Genomic DNA, 23,371 nt, shown 5'->3' on the forward strand with positions numbered 1-23,371 from the left:
CCTCTGGCGAGCACATAGAGGGCTGTGTGGCCCCCCCAAAGAAATGCCACCCCACACCATGACTGACCCACCGCCAAACCGGTCATGCTGGAGGATGTTGCAGGCAGCAGAACGTTCTCCACGGCGTCTCCAGACTCTGTCACGTCTGTCACGTGCTCAGTGTGAACCTGCTTTCATCTGTTAAGAGCACAGGGCACCAGTGGCGAATTTGCTAATCTTGGTGTTCTCTGGCAAATGAAAAACGTCATGCACGGTGTTGGGCTGTAAGCACAACCTCCACCTGTGGACGTCGGGCCCTCATACCACCCTCATGGAGTCTGTTTCTGACCGTTTGAGCAGACACATGCACATTTGTGGCCTGCTGGAGGTCATTTTGCAGGTCTCTGGCAGTGCTCCCCCTGCTCCTCCTTGCACAAAGGCGGAGGTAGCGGTCCTCCTGCTGGGTTGTTGCCCTCCTATGGCCTCCTCCACATCTCCTGATGTACTGGCCTGTCTCCTGGTAGCGCCTCCATGCTCTGGACACTACGCTGACAGACACAGCAAACCTTCTTGCCACAGCTCGCATTGATGTTCCATCCTGGATGAGCTGCACTACCTGAGCCACTTGTGTGGGTTGTAGACTCCGTCTCATTCTACCACTAGAGTGAAAGCACCACCAGCATTCAAAAGTGACCAAAACATCAGCCAGGAAGCATAGGAACTGAGAAGTGGTCTGTGGTCACCACCTGCAGAACCACTCCTTTATTGGGGGTGTCTTGCTAATTGCCTATGATTACCACCTGTTGTCTATTCCATTTGCACAACAGCATGTGAAATTTATCGTCAATCAGTGTTGCTTCCTAAGTGGACAGTTTGATTTCACAGAAGTGTGATTGACTTGGAGTTACATTGTGTTGTTTAAGTGTTCCCTTTATTTTTTTGAGCAGTGTATATTTTATAACATAAGTGAAATTTCATCCACCCCCTAATTATTGAAAAGCAGAGACTCTCCCAAACAGATGTTAGAAGGGGTTTCTTCTACGTAGAAGATCGTAGGAAATCCCAGGACATACTGTCTTTAACACTGTAATAAGCTCACATAGTCGCTGTCACAAACTCCAAACAGTTGTCACTGACTAGTTGGGATCTCAGGACTGATAGGGTTAATGTGAGAAGTAAAGTGGTCACCTTTTCCTTTTCTGTGTCTGAGTTCGGCATGTCCCTCAGCTGCTTCAGGTCCCAGCTCTGGAGCCTCCGACCTGACTCATACTCCCACAGCTTCATGGTCCCATCCTGTCAACACACACCAGCACAGTCAGACACACTAGTCCATATTTAAAAAAAAAAATGTGTGCAGTAGTAGAGCTTAATCTGAACCGGTACAAGTGATACCTCTATCTGAAAGATCATCCAGCGTTAAGTAATATTACTCAATTCAGCAGAATTGTAATATGTCTAGATCTCTCACCCCTGATCCAGAGAGTAGCCACTGTGGGTGTCCTGGTGGGGCCAAAAGAGAACTGACAAATCTGTGGAGGGAAAAAAAACTTGAAATATCAGGAAATTGGAGAGGTAACCGACTGGTTAAACATTAATGTTTAAATTCTGTGGCCATTCATTGCTAGGTAGGCCAGCTGTACTCACTCCAAGTGTCCCAGGCAGAATGCCTGAATGTTGTGTGGTGACCTCAAGTGGCTGACCCTGATCTTCTCATCGCGGTCAGCTGTGACGACATACTTGTCGTTGGGGGTCAGGGTCTAGAGGAGAAGAGTGGGGGAGATATCCCAAACTGACTGGCAGTTCACCAGGAGTTGTTCACTTGAAGCGAGCCATTGATCGTGATGTTACTATTGTGAAAATGTACAACCATTGAAGGCGTCGAACCCCATCAAACTCTGCCAAAACTGAGATGTAAGACGTGACTAAGTAAGGTCTATCCCATCTTCTGAAAATGCCCTTTAAAAACATTCAACTATGAAAAATAACCTACCCTTTAATAAGAAAGTATCATGTGAATGAATGAATCCTCTTTACCATTGATAGAAGCATGGATAGATGTCCCAGCTTCAACTCTCCTGTCTTCTGGGGCTCCACCACAGAGAAGGAGTAGACGTCGCCTGACTTGTCTGCTGCCCACACCTCTTCCTCAGCCTCGGTGAACACAAGAGACGTGCACCTCCGCACAACCCACCTGAAAATAATACAACGGTCTCACTCAACATCTCAAAGAGAGCGACAATCGACACATTAAGATTTTTGTTTTTGCTGATTTCAGTAAGTGGGATATTTGCTTTTATCTGCTTGTCCTATGGATACCTTGTACTGATGACCTGCCATGAGGGTTCACAGCGGAACAGAACCAGGCGTTTGGTGTCATCTGTCAGCGCGACCAGTTTCGCAGAGGAGGAAACGGCGAATGCCAGGATCTTGTCACTTCCTGTCTCTTCTGATCCATCACTACCAGGATGAAAGGGATCAGTACATTTTTGGTGAAATCATATCCCTTGAAAACAGTTGCTTCTTACCACACGGTGACACACACACACACATTTCAAATCAAACAAGTGACACGTGGTTCAGTCACATATCTAGGTCTAGCAAGTCTGACGATAACTCAGCAATGATGGGTACACTGCAAGGGGTTGGCAACACATATTATACATTCCTGAGAGGTCAGTTGGCTGAAAAGACATAGCTAGCTAATGTTGTTTACCTTTTGTTGTCGGCCTCTGGGTCCTTTGGCTTCTGTTCTGCTGCGCTGCAGTCAAACACAAATGGTTCTCTGGTACAAAAAGAGAAAGGAGCATTAAATCATTGATGATTTAAATGTGGACTTGTGATTTAATACACATAGCTGGCTAGCCCAAGAATGTACTAAAGTAGCCTGTTATGTACTGAGTACAAAACATTAGGAACACCTTCCTAATATTGAGTTGCAGCCTGTGCGCCTGGCACCTGTTACCATACCCCGTTCAAAGGCCGTTCCAATATTTTGTCTTGGCACACACACGCACGCACACACACACACACACACACACACACACACACACACACACACACCATGTCTCAATTCTCTCATGCCTTAACCGGTCTCCTCCCCTTCTTCATCATCACTGATTGAAGTTGATTTAACAAGTGACGTCAAAAGGGGGTCATAGCGTTCACCTGGTCATTCTGTGATGGAAAATATGTTGTACTCTCACTGTATAACGTTACCGTCGATGAATGGACTAACTTAGCTAATAACGTTAGCTAGGATGATACGGAGCTAACGTTAGTTATCTTATTTATTTATCATCGCTACTAGCCTACTAGCTTAACTTATACGACGCATTATTGTACAAACAATACAATAATATCCACATATGTTCGTACAAACCTGCTCTTTTTAGTGTGTATTGCAATTAGCTTTTTTTCATAGGTTGAAACAAGCCATTCTCCACAGGCACCGAGAGATGCCATGGCTACTTCTACAAATACCGTTCACGTGGGACGCACAGAAGTGCGGAAGTATTTGTCGCGCCTCTTTTACGTCACCAAAGAACAAAACGTACATTAAAAGATGATCGACACACTGATGAGAGTGATTGTCCACAAAGCGGCACGGCGGGCTGTCTACCTCGCGTCTATCCTTCCTTTGGATTGCTGGATACAATTCAATTTTAAATTTCTTTATTGGCATGGGAAACATATGTTAACATTGCCAAAGCAAGTGAAGTAGATAATAAACAAAAGTGAAATAAACAAAAAATGTACAGTAAACATTACACTCACAAAAGTTTCAAAAAAAATATGAGAGATATGGGAGTTTATCAAAATTGGATTTGTTTTCGAATTCTTTGTGGATCTGTGTAATCTGAGGAAAATATGTGTCTCTAATATGGTCATACATTGGGCAGGAGGTTAGGAAGTGCAGCTCAGTTTCTACCTCATTTTGTGGGCAGTGTGCAGATAGCCTGTCTTCTCTTGAGAGTCAGGTCTGCCTACGGCGGCCTTTCTCAATAGCAAGGCTGTGCTCACTGAGCCTGTACATAGTCAAAGCTTTCCTTCATTTTGGGTCAGTTGCGTCTTCCTCTCTGGGACAGTCCTTCCTTTGGCTTGGTCGTCACTAGTTACCACATCCACAAAGTAATAAATCCCACCTATTTCAACAATTTATCTTCTTAAAATGTGATTTTAAACATAATCCTAACGACACTGCTAACAGTATACCTTAAATTAAGAGCAAATATCACATTTTATTATCCTTTAAAAAAAAGAAAGATATAACCCATTTTTACTTTGTGGTTGTGGTAACTAGCCTTGCATGATTTTGCATGATGCACCATTTGTGGTTCAACACCAATTTAGCAATTTAAACACTGGAGTGATAGATGTGCAGAAGATGAATGTGCAAGTAGAGATACTGGGGTGCAAAGGAGCAACAAACAAAAAAACAATATGGGGATGAGGTAGTTGGATGGGCTATTTACAGATGGGCTATGAACAGGTGCAGTGATCTGTGAGCCGCTCTGACAGCTGGTGCTTAAAGTTAGTGAGGGAGATATACGTCTCCAGCTTCAGTGATTTTTGCAATTCGTTCCAGTCATTCTCAGCAGAGAACTAGAAGGAAAGGCGGCCAAAGTAGGAATTGGCTTTGGGGGTGACCAGTGATATATACCTGCTGGACCGCGTGCTATGGGTGGGTGTTGCTAGGGTGACCAGTGACCTAGCAGAGACTTGTAGATGACCTGGAGCCAGTGTGTTTGGCAACGAATATGAGCGAGGGCCAGCCAACGAGAGCATACAGGTCGCAGTGGTGGGCAGTATATGGGGTTTTGGTGACAAAACGGATGGCACTTTGATAGACTACATCTAGTTTTCTGATTAGAGCATTGGAGGCCATCTTGTAAATGATATCGCCAAAGCCAAGGATCGGCAGGACAGTCAGTTCTACGAGAGTATGTTTGGCAGCATGAGCGAAGGATGCCCTGTTGCGAAATAGGAAGCCGATTCTAGATTTAATCTTGGATTGGAGATGCCCAATGTGAGTCTGGAAGGAGAGTCCACAGTCCAACCAGACACCCAGGTATTTGTAGTTGTCCACATATTCAAAGTCAGAATCGTCCAGAGTAGTGATGCTGGACAGGCGGGCAGGTGCGGGCAGCGATCGGTTGAAGAGCATACATTTAGTTTTACTTGCATTTAAGAGCAGTTGGAGGCCACGGAAGGAGAGTTGTATGGCATTGAAGCTCGTCTGGAGGTTAGTTAACACAGTGTCCAAAGAAGGGCCAGAAGTATACAGAATGGTGTCGTCTGCATAGAGGTGGATCAGAGAATCACCAGCAGCAAGAGAAACATCATTGATGTATACAGAGAAGAGAGTTGGCCCGAGAATTGAACCCTGTGGCAGAGAGAGACTTTGAGCGTGGCTGAGGTGCACCCATGACCAGCTCGGAAACCAGATTGCAAAGGCGAAAAAGGTATTCGAAATGGTCGGTGATCTGTTTGTTAACTTGGCTTTCGAAGACCTTAGAAAGGCAGGATAGGATAGATATAGGTCTGTAGCAGTTTGGGTCCAGTGTCTCCCCCTTTGAAGAGGGGGATGACCACGGAAGCTTTCCAATCTTTGGGGATCTCAGACGATACGAAAGAGAGGTTGAACAGGCTAGTAATAGGGGTTGCAACAATTTCAGCTTTACATTTTAGAAAGAGAGAGTTATGGCCTTTCTCTTGGTTTCAAAGATGATGGGAAAAATAAAAAAATAAACGTTTTTTTATTTGTATTATCTTCTACCATATCTAATGTGTCGTAATATCCTATATTAATTTCACATTTCCAGAAACATCAAAGTGTTTCCTTTCAAATGGTTTCAAGAATATTCATATACTTGCTTCAGGTCCTGAGCTACAGGCAATTAGATTTGGGTATGTCATTTTAGGCGTTTTTTTTTGTAATGGGTCAACTCATCAAGAGGTAAGGGAGAAAACGAATGCCTGAATACACATTTACATAACTGATGTCAAGTTTGATGTGTTATGCAACTGAACATAAATACGACTTTATTTGATATATCATCCAACAACTGTGCATTACGAATGTTCAGATTTTGTTGAAGGTTCAAGACAAACTGTTCCATACTGTTATCGATGCCATACGTACTTTCACTGCACTGATGAGTCCCAGACAAGAGGAGGCGTGTACTGTCACTGAGAATCTGTTGCATAAACCGCTCTGAAGCTGTGACTATCTGACAGGAGCTTCAAGATTTGCCCATAGAGATATCTACCAATAAGTCTAGAACTATTTTAATTCTAACTTCATAGATAGATATAAAAATATAGAAAATATTCACCATCGGTCGAACATTTGTGGATTCTTCCTGACTATTGGAGCCATTGAACTTGATTGACAAAGGTGGTAAAACTTTCACTGAACTAATGGCAATGTCATCTTGACCCTGGGAGTTCACATTCGTAAAGAATGAGACTAAAAACACAGTCGCTGCGCATCAACTGTTATATCATGTTCCATATTGCAGACGTGTAATGATTGTTGTTGTGCACTGCTTCAACGCACACGTTTGATATTTGTTACTAGTTGTGTCGCAAAATTAACTATCCAATACTTTCCTAACATTGATCACATGTGTTCTGTTCTAAAGTGATTGAATATATATATATTACTTTTCAGACGCACTCAGGCAGACTGTTGGACAAAGATCATTGAAGCAGTGTTTCCGCAGGAAGGATTTTATGAGCGCAAAGATGGCGGCTTCATTGCTGAGGATAGTGCGACTTGGCTCAACCAAGGTAATGAAATGTCATGCACATAGCTAATCACATTATTATTTGAAGTTCTAACATGCTGTAGTTTTCGAAGAGACCCCTTTAACTAATTGCAACGTCATTTTTAATTTGTGCAGAGACATGAATCGTGTTAGTATTTCAGCGACATGGCTACAGTGCGTTAGCTAATGGATAACATTGATTGATAACATGGTCAACGTTATTTACTGTAGCTACTTTCATATCAAGTGCATAATTTGAGCCGTTCGAATAGAATATTTATGATCATTATTTTGAATTAGCAAAGTGTTCATAGCAAATATTTTACAGTGGTGTGAAAATACTTTAAAGTATTACTTAAAGTAGTTTTTGGGGGTATCTGTACTTTACTATTTATATTTTTGACAACTTACTTCACTACGTTCCTAAAGGAAATATTGTACTTTTTACTCCATAAATTTAACCCTGACAACCCAAAGTACTCATTACATTTTGAAAGTGTGAAATAAACCGCTTATCCAGAGAACACGTGGTAATCCCTACTGCCTATGTTCTGGCGGACTCACTAAACACATGCATCTTTTGTAAATGTGCCCTGGCTATCCGTACATTTTTAAAACGAGACATTTACTGAGTCACGTTCACTTTTACTTGAGTAACTATCTATACTTTTGCTCAAGTATGACAATTGGGTACTTTTTCCACCACTGCTATTTTATTTAAGTTGATGACTGCCACCTACCTAGCGCTCTAACTGTAGGTGACATAGTCTTCCATCTCTCTACAGTTTTCAGCCATTAGCTTCACCCACGACTGGCTCATGTCAACTACTATCCCAATGCTGTGTTTTTAACGTTTAGAAACGTAAATAATCATCGCTTGTGATAGGCTTTTGAAAATATTGCTTTTTAATTTTCATCAGCGAGAATGAATCCTTCAAATAAAAAAAATGGCTTATTGTGTCAGCTTTCTACAGACCCGTACGTCCTTGGGCATAGCTGCGGGAAGAAGCACCCCCTGAAAAATCTGAATGTCATTTTCTTATTTATGTTATGAAACAACATTTAATTTTTTTTTCTCTCGCAAAAGTAGTGCACTTGGGCTTTACTAGTCTTGTAATAGTGGACTGATAAGCTGTCTGTAGCACGGACAGCTGCTATTGCATTGGTGTCTATGGGAGACCCAGCCTGTTAAGTAGACAGGCAGTTTACCATTGAAATATTTTTGTCAATTCTGATCTTCAATTAACCACCATCTTTGCTCCCAAGTGGCGCACCGGTCTAAGTCGGTGCAAGAGACATCACTGCAGTCCCTGGTTCGAATCCAGGCTGTATCACATCCGGCCATGATTGGGAGTCCCACAGGGCGGCGCACAATTGGCCCAGCGTCGTCCAGGTTTGGCCAGTGTAGGCTATCATTGTAAATAAGAATTTGTTCTTAACTGACTTGCCCAGTTAAATAAAATAAAGGTAAAATAAATATATTTATACATTTGCTGTAGCCAAAGATGATCTATTATATAGCTCAGTTGTGACTTGTGAACTTTGCAGGTGGTACTGATTAATCAACAATGCCATGCTGGTGGGTGGTATCATTTAAAATAAAACCCAGCCCTGAAATGAAACGTAGGCTCAAGAATTTACAAGTAATTTCTTAGGAGAAGACGCATCTTTGGCATGAATTTGCACAAAGTGGCCAGTTTGGTTTTGTCACTTCAAGCCCAAATATACACTGAGTGCACAAAACATTAGGAACACTTGCTCTTTCCATGACCGACTGAATCCAGGTGAAAGATATGATCCCTACTGGTGTGTGTTTAAACATTGGGAGCATTTTTTTTCTGATACAGATTATTTTGTGTTTCTGGCCTTTAAAATTAAAGCATAGTATGCCTGCAACTCAATTCACTGCTTTTTAAATGGACAAATATTTTATTTGGGCCAAATTTGATCAAATTCTAAAATTGCAATAATCGCAATTAACAACAGAAAATCATGCAATTCAGTATTTTAATCTTTAATTTTTTTACAGCCCTAGTTGCAGTTATATTGGGGCGGCAGGGTAGCCTAGTGGTTGGACTAGTAACTGAAAGGTTGCAAGTTCAAATCCCTGAGCTGACAAGGTACAAATCGTCGTTCTGCCCCTGAACAGGCAGTTAACCCACTGTTCAGGGGCCGTCATTGAAAATAAGAATTTGTTCTTAACTGACTTGCCTGGTTAAATATAGGTCAAATAAAATATTGTCACTAATTGGTGTGTACTTGGATCAGTGCGTGAAGGCGGAGAGGTGGAGCGCTCCTGCAGCTGCTGCCCTATGCACGAAAGCTGGTGGTCCCAAGAAGCCCAAGAAGAGCAGCTCAGGAAGTAAGTTTGGATCCGCATGTTAATTTGACCAAAAAATACCCCATACAATTATTTGTAGTTTATGATACTTTAGCAGATGTCAATTCTTGAACACAGTGAGGGTGCTCAAATTGTGCTACAAGTATCATTAAATCAATAAATGATACTGACCATTTTCTTGTATATTTCACAAAAGGGACTTAAATTATTTGGCGCACAATGACAAACCGAGAAAGAGTTCGCTGTGGACTATCCACACATTTGGTTTAGCTGTAATGCTAGGGTCTAGTTCTTTATTCATCAATTGATCAAGGAGGAAGAGAGACCCATTGATGACCAGACTGATAAAACTCCCCAATGTGGCTCATCTCATTAAAGACCTTCACTAGAGATATGAACACCTTATTTTTTTCCTGGAAGATTTCTATTAGTACGGAGACTTTTTTTTTTTTTTTTTTTTGGTGAAACATTTCCCATAACCATTCGAGATCACTGCACTGCCATTCGAGATCACTGCACTGCCATTCGAGATCACTGCACTGCCAATCGAGATCACTGCACTGCCAGAAATGGCTGTCCTCGAGAAAACATTCTAAAAGCCTTTCAGATGCTGAAGATATTGTATACAGTTGTCTTACGTACAAAAGTAATAAGCAGAAGTTAAGAAGATGTTTTGGAGAAGAACTGAAGATCATCTTTTAATATTTTTTTAAAAAGCTAACAAAAGTCAGATTACAGGTAAGACATGCTGAAGGGAAGTTCAAGCCTCCTGGAGGCCTGTCTTTGTACCCAAAAGGCTGAGGAATCTACAATTCTGAATCTTCTAGCAGGATTTTGTTTTTGCAGGCTGCTTGGACCACAATTTGAGTAAATGTCTCAGTTAGTTCCACCATTTTGTTTTCTATACAAAGTGATGATGAAAAATGCAAATTAAGTTTGTTTTCCTTCCCCAGGTACCAAAATATAATGATGTAAATATTTTTTCCCCCACAGCTTTCACTAATATCATCAGATATTTTTCCAACAATTAGTATCCTCTTATAAGTGGAATTTTTATTGTACTCTATAACATGAATTGTCAATGAAATATAGTTTTGGGAAGTTGGTTTTGGCACATGCGCACTTAATTATGAAACTATAGTTTGATTAAATTGATATGTTTTTATTATGTTCCTCAATTAATAGTACATTTACACTTGTTGTGCCCCTTCTTGAAATTTGGCACTTTGTGTCCTTTTTAGTCCAGGCACCATATGTGTCTTGTAATGGGATATTCTTGAATACTGTCTGGATGTAGCCATGTTGCGCTGGATAAGTTTTGTCCACATTTTAATGCAAAGTGGGGGCATGTTGGTTTAAATTCCTTTTTAGGCTAATTAGAGTATGAATAGAAATGAATAAATCTTGTTTGTTCTCCCCCCCCCCCCCCTTTTCCGTCCTAGAAAAGTCCCAGGGCAAAACATATTTTGATTTAGAGAAGCTTGTACCACACAGAAAATATGTGGAGTTTCCTAAGAAAGGAATGACACCAGCTGCTGCAGTAGAACTTGTCGCCGCCCCAAAGCCTGTTGAAGCCGCTGCCGCAGAGCCAATTGTTGCCGCGGCTGAAGCTGCTCCGGCCCCCGCTGCGGCTGAAGCCACCCTCATCATCGACACAGTCGCCCCCGCAACTGAAGCCATTGTTGAATCCGCCGCTCTTGTAGCCAAAGCCACCCCCGTTGTTGAAGCCGCTGCATCAGTAGCTGAAGCCGCTCCTGTTGCAGCCGACGCGGCTCCCATCTTTGAAGCTTTGTCAGTGGCCGTCCCAGAAGCTGCTGCCCCTGCAGAAGCGGTTGCTGAAGCTGCCCCAGTTGAAGCTGCCCCAGTTGAAGCTGCCCAAGTTGAAGCTGCCCCAGTTGAATCCATAGCAGAAGTTTTGGTTGAATCTGCCACCATTGAAGGTGCGGCTGAAGCCCTCGTGGAAGTTGTAGCAGAGGTTGTGACTGGAGCTGCCCCCATTGAAGGTGCGGCTGAAGCCCTCGTTGAAGCTGTAGCAGAGGTTGTGACTGGAGCGGCCCAAGTTGAATCTGCAGCAGAGGAGCTGATTGCAGAGCCCCCGACTGAGGCCGAACGGATTGAGGCGCCTGAGGGTACACCCCCCCCCCCATCCCCCCTTCTCTCCTCTCTGGATCCTACTGTTTACCAACACTCATATTTTCATGTGATGCTACAACTCTCAGGATATCTTTAAAGATACCCAATATTACAGAAGCGCTTTTCGTTCTTGCTTTGGTTTGTCTTTTCCAGTGGGCTAATTTACCACACTATTTGCTATTTGTCCCTCAAACTACCACATTTCTACATTGTTGCAGCCGTGTAGACCCAAGCCACACATCTTTTCCTTCTGGGATTCTATGCATTAACTTGTAACTATGCAGCTTTGCCCATCCGACACCCGATGAATGTCTCCTCTGCGTTCTTCAGCACAGCTTCATCATTTACTCTCTGGTTCAGCTGTGACGGTCTGCACCGATCTGCTTTATTTAATATCTTTTATTTTGCCATGTGTTTCCAGCATTCACTCGTTCTTACCTGCACTCTTTCTGCTAGTTTGTTTCTCGACATCTGTTTTTCCTTCCGTCACTCGATCATCTGTTCTTATTTCATAACCTTCTCTGTTCCCTTCACTGAATATTGTTAAAAGAAACATGATCCTCAACACCCTGAATTTTTCACTTTTTTTGTTTTTTATAATTTCAACTATTGTTTTGTTACATTATATTTTGGTACGGTTAATGCTAAAGTTACTGTATACTGTCAAAGGTAATGTTAAGGTCATATTAACCAGCGTTTTGGCTCGTCTGTCTCTGGGCAGCTACTGAGTGATAACATGCAATGGGGTCTGGTATTATGATTCTATGTTTCCTACTCTTCCCTCCTCTCTCAGCTTCTCTCTCACACTTTGTTTTCCCTGAGTCACATGATATCAGTAATCTATAATTGATCCCCTCACTTTTGTATTTGTTTGGCGCTGTGTAACATGTGACTTTGGAAATGTCAACTTTCCTTCCCCTTCGTAGTCGATGCGCAAGAGTTTGCACCTTGGTTGCTGGGTGTGGAATCAAACACGAGTGGGGAGAGAAGTTGTTACATTTTACTGTTAAATGTACACGAGTTGGTTATACGCAGGGAGTTTGAATTGGACACCTCAAATACAGAACCCTGTGTCTGCCAAGTGATGTTATGAACTACACAGATGTGACGCATAGCATTCCCCCATCACAGCAACGTATAACCTGTTACCTGACCTTTCTAACTTACTCTTTCCTCTCTTACCCCTGTTTATGCCGGTCAGTCTACCACTTCTAAGTGCTGTTTTTGTGCATGAGGGTATTGGTAGTGATGAGCCAAAAGGGGCATAAGCCCGCTTGCCATCTCCATTCAGCTGTTGCATTCCACTTCTGTCATTTGCCAAAGAGGCTAGCGTTTCACTATCTTCAAATATGAATACTGTCATTAAAGAGCTCGAGGAGATCATAGGATTTGATCTTGATTCGATAACCCTCACAGCTACCATCCAATCACAATGTTTATGCAAATTAGACTGATAGGAAAACGATTTAACTTCATGACGTCAGGTGCCAGTTTTGTTTCTTTCCTCTCATTAATGGGACGCAATGGAAGCAAACGTAGCTCGATTGAATCTTGTAGGCTAATAATTTCTGCATTATTTATTTCATTACAAAGTCCTATCTACACACTTAAAATGTGTAATTCTATGTTGCGCCAAATTTGCGCGCACCCCATGCTACATAACTTTATTATGGGAAATATCAATTTGGTTTCAGACTACCAATCAGGAACTGTGCTGAAAATCTGGCTGCATTTTGAACATTCTGTTGGTGAAAGGCCAGTCTCTTTGGCAAATGACAGGAGTGGAATGTCCGCTGAACAGACTGGTACCCAGACTAAAAGGGGGAATTGCTTTAAATGAATATAAAATAATTGTGTTTTTCCTTAATTGGACTCAGTTCAACTGGACCCAATCCAGAAGCTCTTCCTGGATTCGATCCGCGAGTACTCCTCAAAGAGCGTGTAAGTTACACAGCTGTTTTTGGCTAGCTTTTTTTTGTCTTGCTCACAATCATCCCCCTTTGTCATCAAGTGGACATTTTAACCATATTTTCTTCTCTCAGGGCCAGTGGCGGTTTGGTAGATGCAGGCCCTGCATATGAGAAGAACTTGGCAGAGGAGCTGACTAAACTCCAGCGGCTTTATGGTGGTGGAGACATCACAGCTTTCCCAGAGTTCAAGTTCACAGGTTAGTAGTTTTATAAAGGTGGCCATGAGCCTTTTTGAAATGCTTTCTTAGGTTCTTCTAGGACCAAGAATATAATGCACTAATATTCTCATTGCACACCATTTTTCTCTCTCTGTCCAGAGCCCAAGCTGGAGGAAGTGGCCCCCAAGTAAACCTCACCAGTTCACTTTTCTACAGCTTTTTCCTGTCCATTTGTTCTATGAATATTGGAAGTCTAAAGATAACTGTATCAAGTTGACGCTAAAATCCTTTTCATTTTCTATGTGGAGGGGGGTTAGAGGAGTTTCTATTTCTGTATAAATATAAATTCTCTGACTTAGTCTGTATTAGATGCACATGTTAGAGGTCAAGCGTAGGCTGAGCTTTGAGCTGTGAAATATATATTCATTTGCGTAGGATGATCCATGAATGTTGGATGGGGGGGGATAAACTGATCCATATTCTACTTTTGTTGCAGTCTTTCATTCCAAGTTGATCAATGTCATCATTATAAATCGCATGCAATGCTAAAGTAAAAAGACTACCCATGTTTGTATTGTATAACTGCACATTAGTTACTGAATGCAGATTTGCCTTGAAACCGCAGTTACAGAAAAATTGTGTTCACATACAGTTGAAGTCAGAAGTTTACATACACACCTTAGCCAAATACATACTCGGTTCTTCACCATGTCTGTCATTTAATCCTAGTACAATATTCCCTGTCTTTGGTCAGTTAGGACCACCACTTTTATTTTAAGAATGTGAAATTTCAGAATAATAGGAGAGAGTGAGTTATTTCAGCTTTTGTTTCTTTCATCACATTCCCAGTGGGTCAGAAGTTTACACACTCAATTGGTAGCATTGCCTTAAAATGTGTCGGGTAGCCTTCCACAAGCTTCCCACAATTAGTTGGTTGAATTTTGACCCATTCCTCCTGACATAGCTGGTGTAACAGTCCGGTTTGTAGGCCTCCTTGCTCGTGCACGCCTTTTCAGTTCTGCCCACAAAATTTGTGTGGAGGAGGGTTTATCCTCCAGGTCTTTAACTGTTTTCCAGAACTTCTTGGGGTTAGACCCGCAGAGAGAGACCTGCTCCTTAAAGTAACTAACATTGGCCTTCCGGATAGCCTGAGTGCACTTATTTCTCATTTGCTTGAACGAAAGCCAGTCAGCCTGAGTAAGTGTGAGCCGAGCCTTTCGCCAAATGCAATTCTTGAGGTGGAGTAACTCTGCCAGATCAGGGTCAAACCAGGGGCTGAACCAGTTTTTCATTTTCTATATGAGGGAGTGTTTCTTAACAATACCACCGAAAATATTTTTAAAAAGTCCAAGCATCTTTGACAGAGGGGATCAAGCTGATTCTATACCATTTTACAGAGGCCAGGTCATGAAGGAAGTCTTGCTAATTAAAGTTTTGTAGCAAGCGTTTAAGACAAATCAGGACAGGTCGTTTCACTGAGAAGCCATTACGAACACATAGATACAGGTACAGTATATACATATGAGATGAGTAATGTAAGATATGTTAACATTATCAAAGTGGCATTGTTTAAAGTGACTAGTGATCCATTTATTAAAGTGACCAGTGATATGAGTATGTAGGCAGCAGCGTCTCTGAGTTAGTGATGGCTGTTTAACAGTCTGATGGCCTAGATATAGAAGCTGTTTTTCAGTCTCTCGGTCCCAGCAATACTTATTTTTCACCATAATTTGCAAATAAATTCATTAAAAATCCTACAATGTGATTTTCTGGATTTTTTCCCCTCATTTTGTCTGTCATAGTTGAAGTGTACCTATGATGAAAATTACAGGCCATCTTTTTAAGTGGGAGAACTTGCACAATTGGTGGCTGACTAAATACTTTTTTGCCCCAATGTATGTGTTTAATAAAATAATGACTAGCTGGTAAGGGTTTTGCTGCTGGTGATTCTCTGATCCACCTCTACGCAGACGACACCATTATGTAAACTTCTGGCCCTTCTTTGGACACTTTGTTAACTAACCTCCAGATGAGCTTCAATGCCATACAACTCTCCTTCCGTGGCCTCCAACTGCTCTTAAATCTAAGTAAAACTAAATGCATGCTCTTCAACCGATTGCTGCCCACACCTGCCTGCTCGTCCAGCATCACTACTCTGGACGGTTCTGACTTAGAATATGTGGACAATTACAAATACCTAGGTGTCTGGTTAGACTGTGAACTTTCCTTCCAGACTCACATTAAGCATCTCCAATCCAAGATTAAATCTAGAATTGGCTTCCTATTTCACAACAAAGCATCCTTCACTCATGCTGCCAAACACCCACGTAAAACTGACTATCCTACCGATCCTTGACTTTGGCGATGTCATTTACAAAATAGCCTGCAACACTCTACTCAACAAATTGGATGCAGTCTATCACAGTGCGTCCGTTTTGTCACCAAAGCCCCATATACTACCCACCACTGCGACCTGTATGATCTCGTTGGCTGGCCCTCGCTTCATATTTGTCGCCAAACCCACTGGCTCCAGGTCATCTATAAGTCTCTGCAAGGTAAAGCCCCACCTTATCTCAGCTCACTGGTCACCATAGCAGCACCCACCCATAGCATGCACTCCAGCAGGTATATTTCACTGGTCACCCCCAAAGCCAATTCCTCCTTTGGCTGCCTGCCTTTCCTTCCTTCCAGAGTTCTCTGCTGCCAATGACTGGAACGAATTGCAAAAATCACTGAAGCTGGAGACTCATATCTCACTGACTAACTTAAGCATCAGCTTTCAGAGCAGCTCAGATCATTGCACCTGTACATAGCCCATCTGTAAATAGCCCATCCAACTACCTCATCCCCATATTGTTATTTATTTTTTTGCTCCTTTGCACCCCAGTATCTCTACTTGCACATTCATCTTCTGCACATCTATCACTCCAGTGTTTAATTGCTAAATTGTAATTACTTTGCCACTACGGCCTATTTATTGCCTTACCTCCCTAATCTTACTTCATATGCCCACACTGTATATAGATTTTTTTTCTATTGTTATTGACTGTATGTTTGTTTATTCCATGTGTAACTCTGTGCTGTTGTTTGTGTCGCACTGCTTTGCTTTATTTTGGCCAGGTCGCAGTTGTAAATGAGAACTTGTTCTTAACTGGCCTACCTGGTTTAATAAAGGTGAAGTAAAAAATGTAAAAAGGATTATCAGAACTCTAAATTTTTAACTACCTTTCTATTATGAGAATTAACATATGGAGTATATACTTTTTACTATGGCACAAATTAAACAATTGTTAAAATCCACTGAAGTGGTTATTTACCTTTCAAAGAGGAACTAATTTCGTTCCCAGACACTTCCGTCCAAATGTGTGTGCCTGGGGAGGAGCTTACACAGCAATAAAATTGTTGCGTTTCCCCACGGAAAATAAAACACGGAGCACCAAAATGGCGACCTCCTTACTTCGGCTAGGACGACTGGGGTCTCTCAAGGTACTATTCGTTGTTTATTGTCTAAACATGTTTTTCTTCAGTTGTCATTTCGATTATTTTACGAAGAACCTTTTCGTTAGTTGATTGGTTTGTACAGTGATCAACTTATCGTAACCTTTTTCTTTTAACATTAGCTAGCGTCCTTCTGTCCTGTTGACCGGAGGAGCAGGACTGCTAGCTGTATTTACCATCCTCTACATCTCATTTTTTTGAGACTATGCTTCATCGTGCTCACTAATAAAATTTAAGCTAGATATTTAGTTTACCTTGTTATTGAATAACGTTAAGTCAAAATTAGCTTCTCCTGGTCTCATTGTTAAGCTTGAAACGTTTGGTAGACAATTCCAGAAGGAGCTGGCAAGTGGGCATTAACAGACTGGAACGCAGGGTTAGGCTAATGAATGCTGAATTTACAACATAAAACAATGGTATGTTTCTTTCTGTTTAGGTTCTCCAGAAAGAGAGCTGGGGCCTTTTGAGGAGCTCATCTGCCGCGGCATTCTGCACCAAGGCTGGGGAGCCAAAGAAAGCTGTTAAGGCAACGACTACAATTAAGAGTGGGTCTATTTAAAAAAAAAAAAAAAATCATTTACGTTAATATGTTCTGTTCTGGGTCCTTTTTATTCTCCCCTAGTTAACAATAACGGCATTTCTTTCTCAGGTATAGCCCACACTTGGAGTGTCTCCCTGATGTGCCAATATAACCACATTCTGGAATCTTACAGATAAACCATGACTATTTCCTAAAGCCAATTCTACTTCTCTTTTAAACATTTGCTTGATTGCACTGCAACTGGGATTAAGGATTCATTAACTGGTTAACAAATAGTCATTTGTTTTCTACTCCAAACAGTAAAATGATGTGACCAACAGAAAATACTATAAGATATCTATATATAATGACCAGATGCTTATTTCTCTGCCCTAACAATGGTAGTCGTCCCGAGGCTGGAAGGCAGGTGACATAGAAACGCATTGGGCTTGTTTTGGGCGGATTTTGGGCTAGAGTTAAATATCTCGCTTTGTCTCTTCCCTAATACTATGCATGCATACAAGGACGAGACATTTTTCATTAAGAGCTTAATTGGAAACATGCAACAATAGCTTGTCGTCTAACAGCCAAAAATATATAGCCCAGTATTGAATATGCAGCAAATAAAGTCATTTTCACACATTTGCCAAAAATGCAATTTGCTGGAAAACACCATTCTAAACCTAATGCTAGTAGTTGTGATTGAGATTAACTTCTCTGTTAGAAACTTAGAAAGAGGGGGAATCTATAACAACAAATAGGGTGGGTTGCTAATATGATTAGGATTGTGCTTTTGGCTTCTGAACAACGGAAGAAAGTGCATATGATCCAGATCAGGAGAGAAATGCTGGTTAGTGGCATCAGGAAGTCTTTATAAAATAGTTTCTATGGATGGATTTTTCTCAGGGCTTCTTTTCCAAGGTAAGACGACTCATTATTTGAAGTAAAGCTTTCAGACAGTTCCTGCCTCAAGCTCACATTGCAAAGTGGTGGGTGATACGCAGATAGCATGCCTATCGTTGACTATAGCCTATGCACTCTAATGGCAAATGGGAGGCTTTAGTTACGAGTTGAGATTGACAAATAAAAATAGTGCCTTTTTTTAATCGTGTCCATCAAAGTTTTTAACACGCGGTTGCATTTTGAAATTGTATTTGTTGTGCAATGATTGGACTTTCAAAAGCATGTTTCACTCCAGTGAGGAGCTTCTCTGGCGCTGCCTGACAGGTGGTAGGCTATTATGCTCCTCAAACTAAATAAATAAGATGCGTGACGACTAATGCAAATACATGCGCACCAATTTCAGCCCACAAAATTATGGAAACTAACCTATAGACCGATAAGCATTAACCGGTCAAAATGTATTTTTAGCAGCTCGCTGATTTAACGGTTAACATCCCTAAAATCCCTAACAGGGATGTAAATAAGAATGTAATTTAACAATGGTTAAACTAGTTCCACAGTAGCTTTGGAGTCAGGAGTTTTCTGTTGTGTTTGGCATAGGTGGTTTTATTTGGAGACGAGCCTCCTGGTTGTGAGGAACATACTGATTAGGCTATATACTCTTACATTTTTTTTGTGTAACTTATTCCATTTACCATTTCTTAATCCCTAGAGGCCTCAGAAGAGGGGGCTGCACTACAAGCCTACAACACCACGGTTGCCTTCCCCGTTAAGCTTTCAGCCTCAGGACTTTCCCCAGCACAGGCTCTAGGTGAAATAATTGAATCAGTGGCTAGCCCCGTCACTGCTGAAACAATAGTAGCCGCAGCTGCAGAACCAGCTACCTTTTCCACTTCTGCAAGCCATGCTGACGCTATGCCTGCTGAAACTGCTGTGGCTGAAGAAACCGCTAGTCCTGCTGTAGATGTGGCCGCTCCAGTCATAGAGGTGGCTAAGTCTGCCCCTGCTTCTGAGTGTGTTGCAGAGATCACATCCCTTGTCACAGAGGAGGCCGCAGCACCAGAGACACCAGTAGTAGAATCCACTACACCAGCTGCCAAGGCCGCAGTAGTCGCTGACGCTGTTGCAGAAGCTGCTCCAGTTGCTGAGGCTGTTGCCAGTGAAGCCGCCCCAGTTGAAGCAGTCGCGGCAGAGGCTCCTTCAGTTGCGGAGGCTGTCGCCGAACCTGCTCCATTCGCTGACATTGCTGCTCCCGTCGTCGATTCTACTCAACCTGTAATTGACGCCGCCACCAAAGTCACGGATGCTGCTCCCCCAGTTGCTGAGCCTGTCGTTGCTACCAGTGATGAAGCTCCCGTGCCAGAAGACATTCCAGTTTCAGCCTCTGCCGATCCACCTTTAGTTGATGCTGCAGCCTCCACTGAACCTGGAGCCCCAGCCGTTGAATCCTCATCCAGTGATTCCGACTCCGACTCCTCTGACTCTGACACCGACTCTGATGATGAGATGTCCGAAGTGAAATCAAAGGCAAAACCAGAAATCCGAGCAGAAAAAAAGAAAGACTCGGAAAAGGAAGCAGTGGCTTTGGCCAGCGACGCTGAGGTGGCAGTGACGTCTGATGCCATCCTTGTGGCCACTGCTAAAGCTGTGCAAGAAGCTACACCTGCGCCGACTCTGAACGCAGTTCCTGAAACTGTCAAGGACGAAGCACCAGAAGTTGTAGCCGAAGCAGCACCAGAAGTCACCAAAGAAGTTCAAGCGGCCGCTCCAGAAATTGCAAGTACTGAGCTGGTTGACCCCACCTCTGTCCTGGAAGCCAACCCAGCGACAGCTACCCTGGAGGTTGGCCCTGAAACTGCCCCTGCTACAAGTTTTGAGGAGCTCGTAGAGTCTGCCCCTGAGATCGCTAGTGTACCCAAAGAGATTTTTGCAGAAGCTGCTCCAGAAGTCACCGCTGCACCAGAAGTCACTCCAAAAGTTGTACCGGAAGCGGCAGAAGAAGCATCTGAAGCTGTCCCTGTAGAAATTGCCGCTGAAACAACTGCTGAACCTACGGCGGAAGATTCACCGGCTGTTGCTAAAGCTGACCCAGTTGAAGGCGCAGCAGAGGTGCTGGTAGACATCGCCCCTGACGTGGCTGGAGCCGCAGGAGAGGTGCTGGTAGACATTGCCCCTGTCGTGGCTGGAGCCGCAGGAGAGGAGCTGATTGCAGAGGCCCTGGCTGAGGCAGAACCGAATGAGACCTCAGAGGGTATACACAACACCTCGTCTAAATCCTACTCTTTCTCTCCTCTGTGGACTTTTCCAACCACAGATGGCCATATTTCTTTAAAATGTCCTTCATAACACATAGGGTTACATGTTAATACGTTGTAAATCACATGAGTGGTTTGGCTTTAGCTGGAGCCTCTACATTTAAAAAAAGAAGGTTATTTTCTATTGCCATTTAATTGACTGTAGCTATCTGTATTGCCATTCATAATGTGTAAGGCAAATTTCTTCAGTGAAAGTAGATTTTTTTTTTTTAATTGTACCTTTATTTAACTAGGCAAGTCAGTTAAGAACAAATTCTTATTTTCAATGACGGCCTAGGAACAGTGGGTTAGCTGCCTGTTCAGGGGCAGAACGACAGATTTTGTACCTCGTCAGCTCAGGGGTTTGAACTTGCAACCTTCCGTTTACAAGTCCAACGCTCTAACCACTAGGCTACGCTGCCGCCCCAGTATACTCATTTCACACAACGTGATACTTTAGCTACTTCAGCTAAGTGTGAGCCGCATGTTTGAATGGTATTGAATGGCTTTTCACCTTAGCCCCGCCTGCTTGCCTTGCAATTTAACTCTTCTTGTATACTGAGGGTTCCCAGTTGGGACTTTGGGTCTGTATTTGCATCATTTTATTTACACAAGCTTTGCCTTTTTAATAGCTTGCCTGCACTTTGCTTCGAGAGGTTCAAACTGTGACTGTTTTGGAGAGCACTGGGGCGCATGGTATTTGACTGGCTCACATTGGAATCTTCACAAAGACAAAAACCTAAACTAATCATGCACTGTTTCCTCCCCTCACTCTTATGACTCGTTGATCTCCCAGGTGGGGCACTTCTGCTCTCTGTCCATATGTCTCACCTTCCTTTCTTTATCCACCTCCCAGGGTGTTTTGGTTTTATTTACTGTATTTGGTATATATTATTCTCATGTCCATTGACACATGTATTTGGATTCTGGGTTGTATGCTAAGGTGTACATGTTAATGCTAAGGTGTACATGTTAATGCTAAGGTGTACATGTTAATGCTAAGGTGTACTGTACATGGTAAGGTGTACTGTACATGGTAATGTTACAGTGAACCAGCCTCCCACCCTTGACTCCAGCTTGAAGAACTGAAGCTGGGAGTGATCACTCATTGGTCTCCTTTCACTTCTTTCTCCCACTTTCTCTCTTTTTCTCTGGACATGTGTGGATATGCATCCTGTCAATTAATGAACATGTCTGTATATGCACATGAGGTGGAAGGTGTCATTTTGCGTATGACCGTCACCTAACTTATTTCAGTGTGATTGGATTTGGACCTGTTAACCCCCTTTTTTTTTTTAAGCCTGCCGTTTCAAATAGGCGAATTGCCCCCAACAAGTCAGCTTACAATATTGCAGTAGTATTTGAGTAATGGTGTGGGTATTGTCCAATTTTGGTATTTTTAACTAAAAAACATGAGAACTTGTGTATAAAACCGTATTTGATATGGTCAAGAATAATCCTACTTCAAGGATAATACATGTATTTTTTACATGCTGACCAATTGACAATGTCTCATTCATGCTTCTGCCAAAGTTATATTTGTATGCCAGTTAAGTTTTCTAATTGGCTGTTAGTGCCCTTCTGCTATCCTCATTCTCCCCTTCCTTCCCAGAAGGTTGTGCTGTAGACAATGGATGCTAAGGCCATTCACATCAGCCTATCTCCAGGCTCTATAGGTGGGGATACATCCTTAACACTGTAGAACATGCCCCACCATAAATTACTTTTGTCAAATGGGTGAATATTTAAATGTGCACTTTTATTTTTTAAGATAAGTAAATGTTGTCATGTCTGGGCATCACTTTTTGTGGCTAGTGATTTATACTTTTAAAACATATTTTCTATTCCTTATGAGAATGGTTTTCTGCTCAATTTTTGACAGTTGTCGGGGCTCCGAATAACACTAAAACCAAATGCAACTCACCAATTCGCAAACCGCCTATTTCTACCTTTGGGTTCTGGTTTTATTTAGCCTAACTCCAGGTCAGTCAGGATACCCTTATGTCTGTGCTGTGTCTTATACCCGTCTCTGTGTTGTACCTACTTCAGCTGCACCTCCAGAGCCAGCCCCCGAGCCATTCGACAACAGCACTTATAAGAACCTCCAGCACCACAACTACAACCACTACACCTTCGCAGACCTGGACCTGGAGATGGCCAAGTACCGTCTGCCCCAGCCCTCCTCCGGTAGACCTTCCCCCAGACACTGAGACCGCCTGGAACCCAGGCCCCATGTCCCCAGACAGCATGTCTCTGATCCCGCTGACCACCCCATGTGTTTTTTTTTTTTTGTTTGTTTTTTAGAAGAATAATGATATTGCCTTGTACTTTATGGTCCCTAATGTGTGCTTGTAATTCTGTTAAAATAAATCTATTATATTAAACTACACAAAATGGATCTGAGGCGTTGAGATATTTTGTATCGTTTGAGGTTTTTCTCTCGTTTTTATAATAAGGGGGAAATATTTAACATCGGTTCTTTGCCGGGTTCTGCGTCAGGGTCATTTGAATAGTGCTGCATATGCAAATATTGTTAATCTACATTCTATTTTAACGACTCCCGATTTTTGACCCTCTCTGATCGTTCAGTACACATCCCGTTGACCTAATTATCACAGCAGTACAATCACAACACTGCACATCTGAGAATGGATCTTCTTTGTAATAATACATTACCCACTGATGTGGGAGGAGGATGGGGCTCCTTGTAAAAGTCACAATGTCAGGTTAATTATTGTTATAACAAATCAAATGTATTTATAAAGCCCTTTGTGCATCAGCTGATATCTCAGTGCTGTACAGAAA

The 23,371-nt window shown here is 42.4% G+C and overlaps 3 protein-coding genes across 4 annotated transcripts in view; 2 read left to right on the forward strand and 1 right to left on the reverse strand.

The window, feature by feature from the left end:
* The window catches only part of wdr4 (WD repeat domain 4), an 8,418-nt gene extending 4,939 nt beyond the window's left edge, over positions 1-3,479 (reverse strand). The window contains exons 1-7 of the mRNA XM_064943900.1: positions 3,359-3,479; positions 2,693-2,761; positions 2,296-2,436; positions 2,014-2,170; positions 1,624-1,736; positions 1,448-1,508; positions 1,168-1,272 (exon numbers count right to left, since the gene is read on the reverse strand). Coding sequence (XP_064799972.1) covers positions 1,168-1,272; positions 1,448-1,508; positions 1,624-1,736; positions 2,014-2,170; positions 2,296-2,436; positions 2,693-2,761; positions 3,359-3,441 — 729 coding nt within the window. The 5' untranslated portion in view covers positions 3,442-3,479. The remainder of the gene's footprint in view (positions 1-1,167; positions 1,273-1,447; positions 1,509-1,623; positions 1,737-2,013; positions 2,171-2,295; positions 2,437-2,692; positions 2,762-3,358) is intronic.
* Positions 3,480-6,161: 2,682 nt separating this feature from the next.
* LOC135518937 (testis-specific gene A8 protein-like) lies at positions 6,162-13,658 on the forward strand. Its single transcript, XM_064943904.1, has 7 exons — positions 6,162-6,376; positions 6,653-6,771; positions 9,018-9,111; positions 10,533-11,219; positions 13,101-13,164; positions 13,266-13,390; positions 13,511-13,658. The coding sequence occupies exons 2-7, from the start codon at positions 6,715-6,717 to the stop codon at positions 13,540-13,542; spliced, it is 1,059 nt and encodes a 352-aa protein (XP_064799976.1). The 5' UTR covers positions 6,162-6,376; positions 6,653-6,714; the 3' UTR covers positions 13,543-13,658.
* Positions 13,659-16,733: 3,075 nt separating this feature from the next.
* LOC135518925 (calphotin-like) lies at positions 16,734-22,964 on the forward strand. 2 transcript variants are annotated; one of them, XM_064943885.1, is made up of 5 exons: positions 16,734-16,837; positions 17,286-17,394; positions 18,985-20,523; positions 22,179-22,242; positions 22,616-22,703. In XM_064943885.1, exons 1-4 carry the CDS (start codon positions 16,793-16,795, stop codon positions 22,205-22,207), a joined length of 1,722 nt encoding a protein of 573 aa, XP_064799957.1. In that variant the 5' UTR covers positions 16,734-16,792; the 3' UTR covers positions 22,208-22,242; positions 22,616-22,703. The 2 variants fall into 2 exon arrangements, with proteins under 2 accessions (XP_064799957.1, XP_064799956.1); XM_064943884.1 differs by lacking the exon at positions 22,179-22,242 and having other exon boundaries at positions 22,616-22,964.
* Positions 22,965-23,371: the final 407 nt, after the last annotated feature.

Source organism: Oncorhynchus masou, chromosome 29 (genome assembly GCF_036934945.1).
Source record: "Oncorhynchus masou masou isolate Uvic2021 chromosome 29, UVic_Omas_1.1, whole genome shotgun sequence".
In the NCBI taxonomy this organism is placed as follows: Eukaryota; Metazoa; Chordata; class Actinopteri; order Salmoniformes; family Salmonidae; genus Oncorhynchus; species Oncorhynchus masou.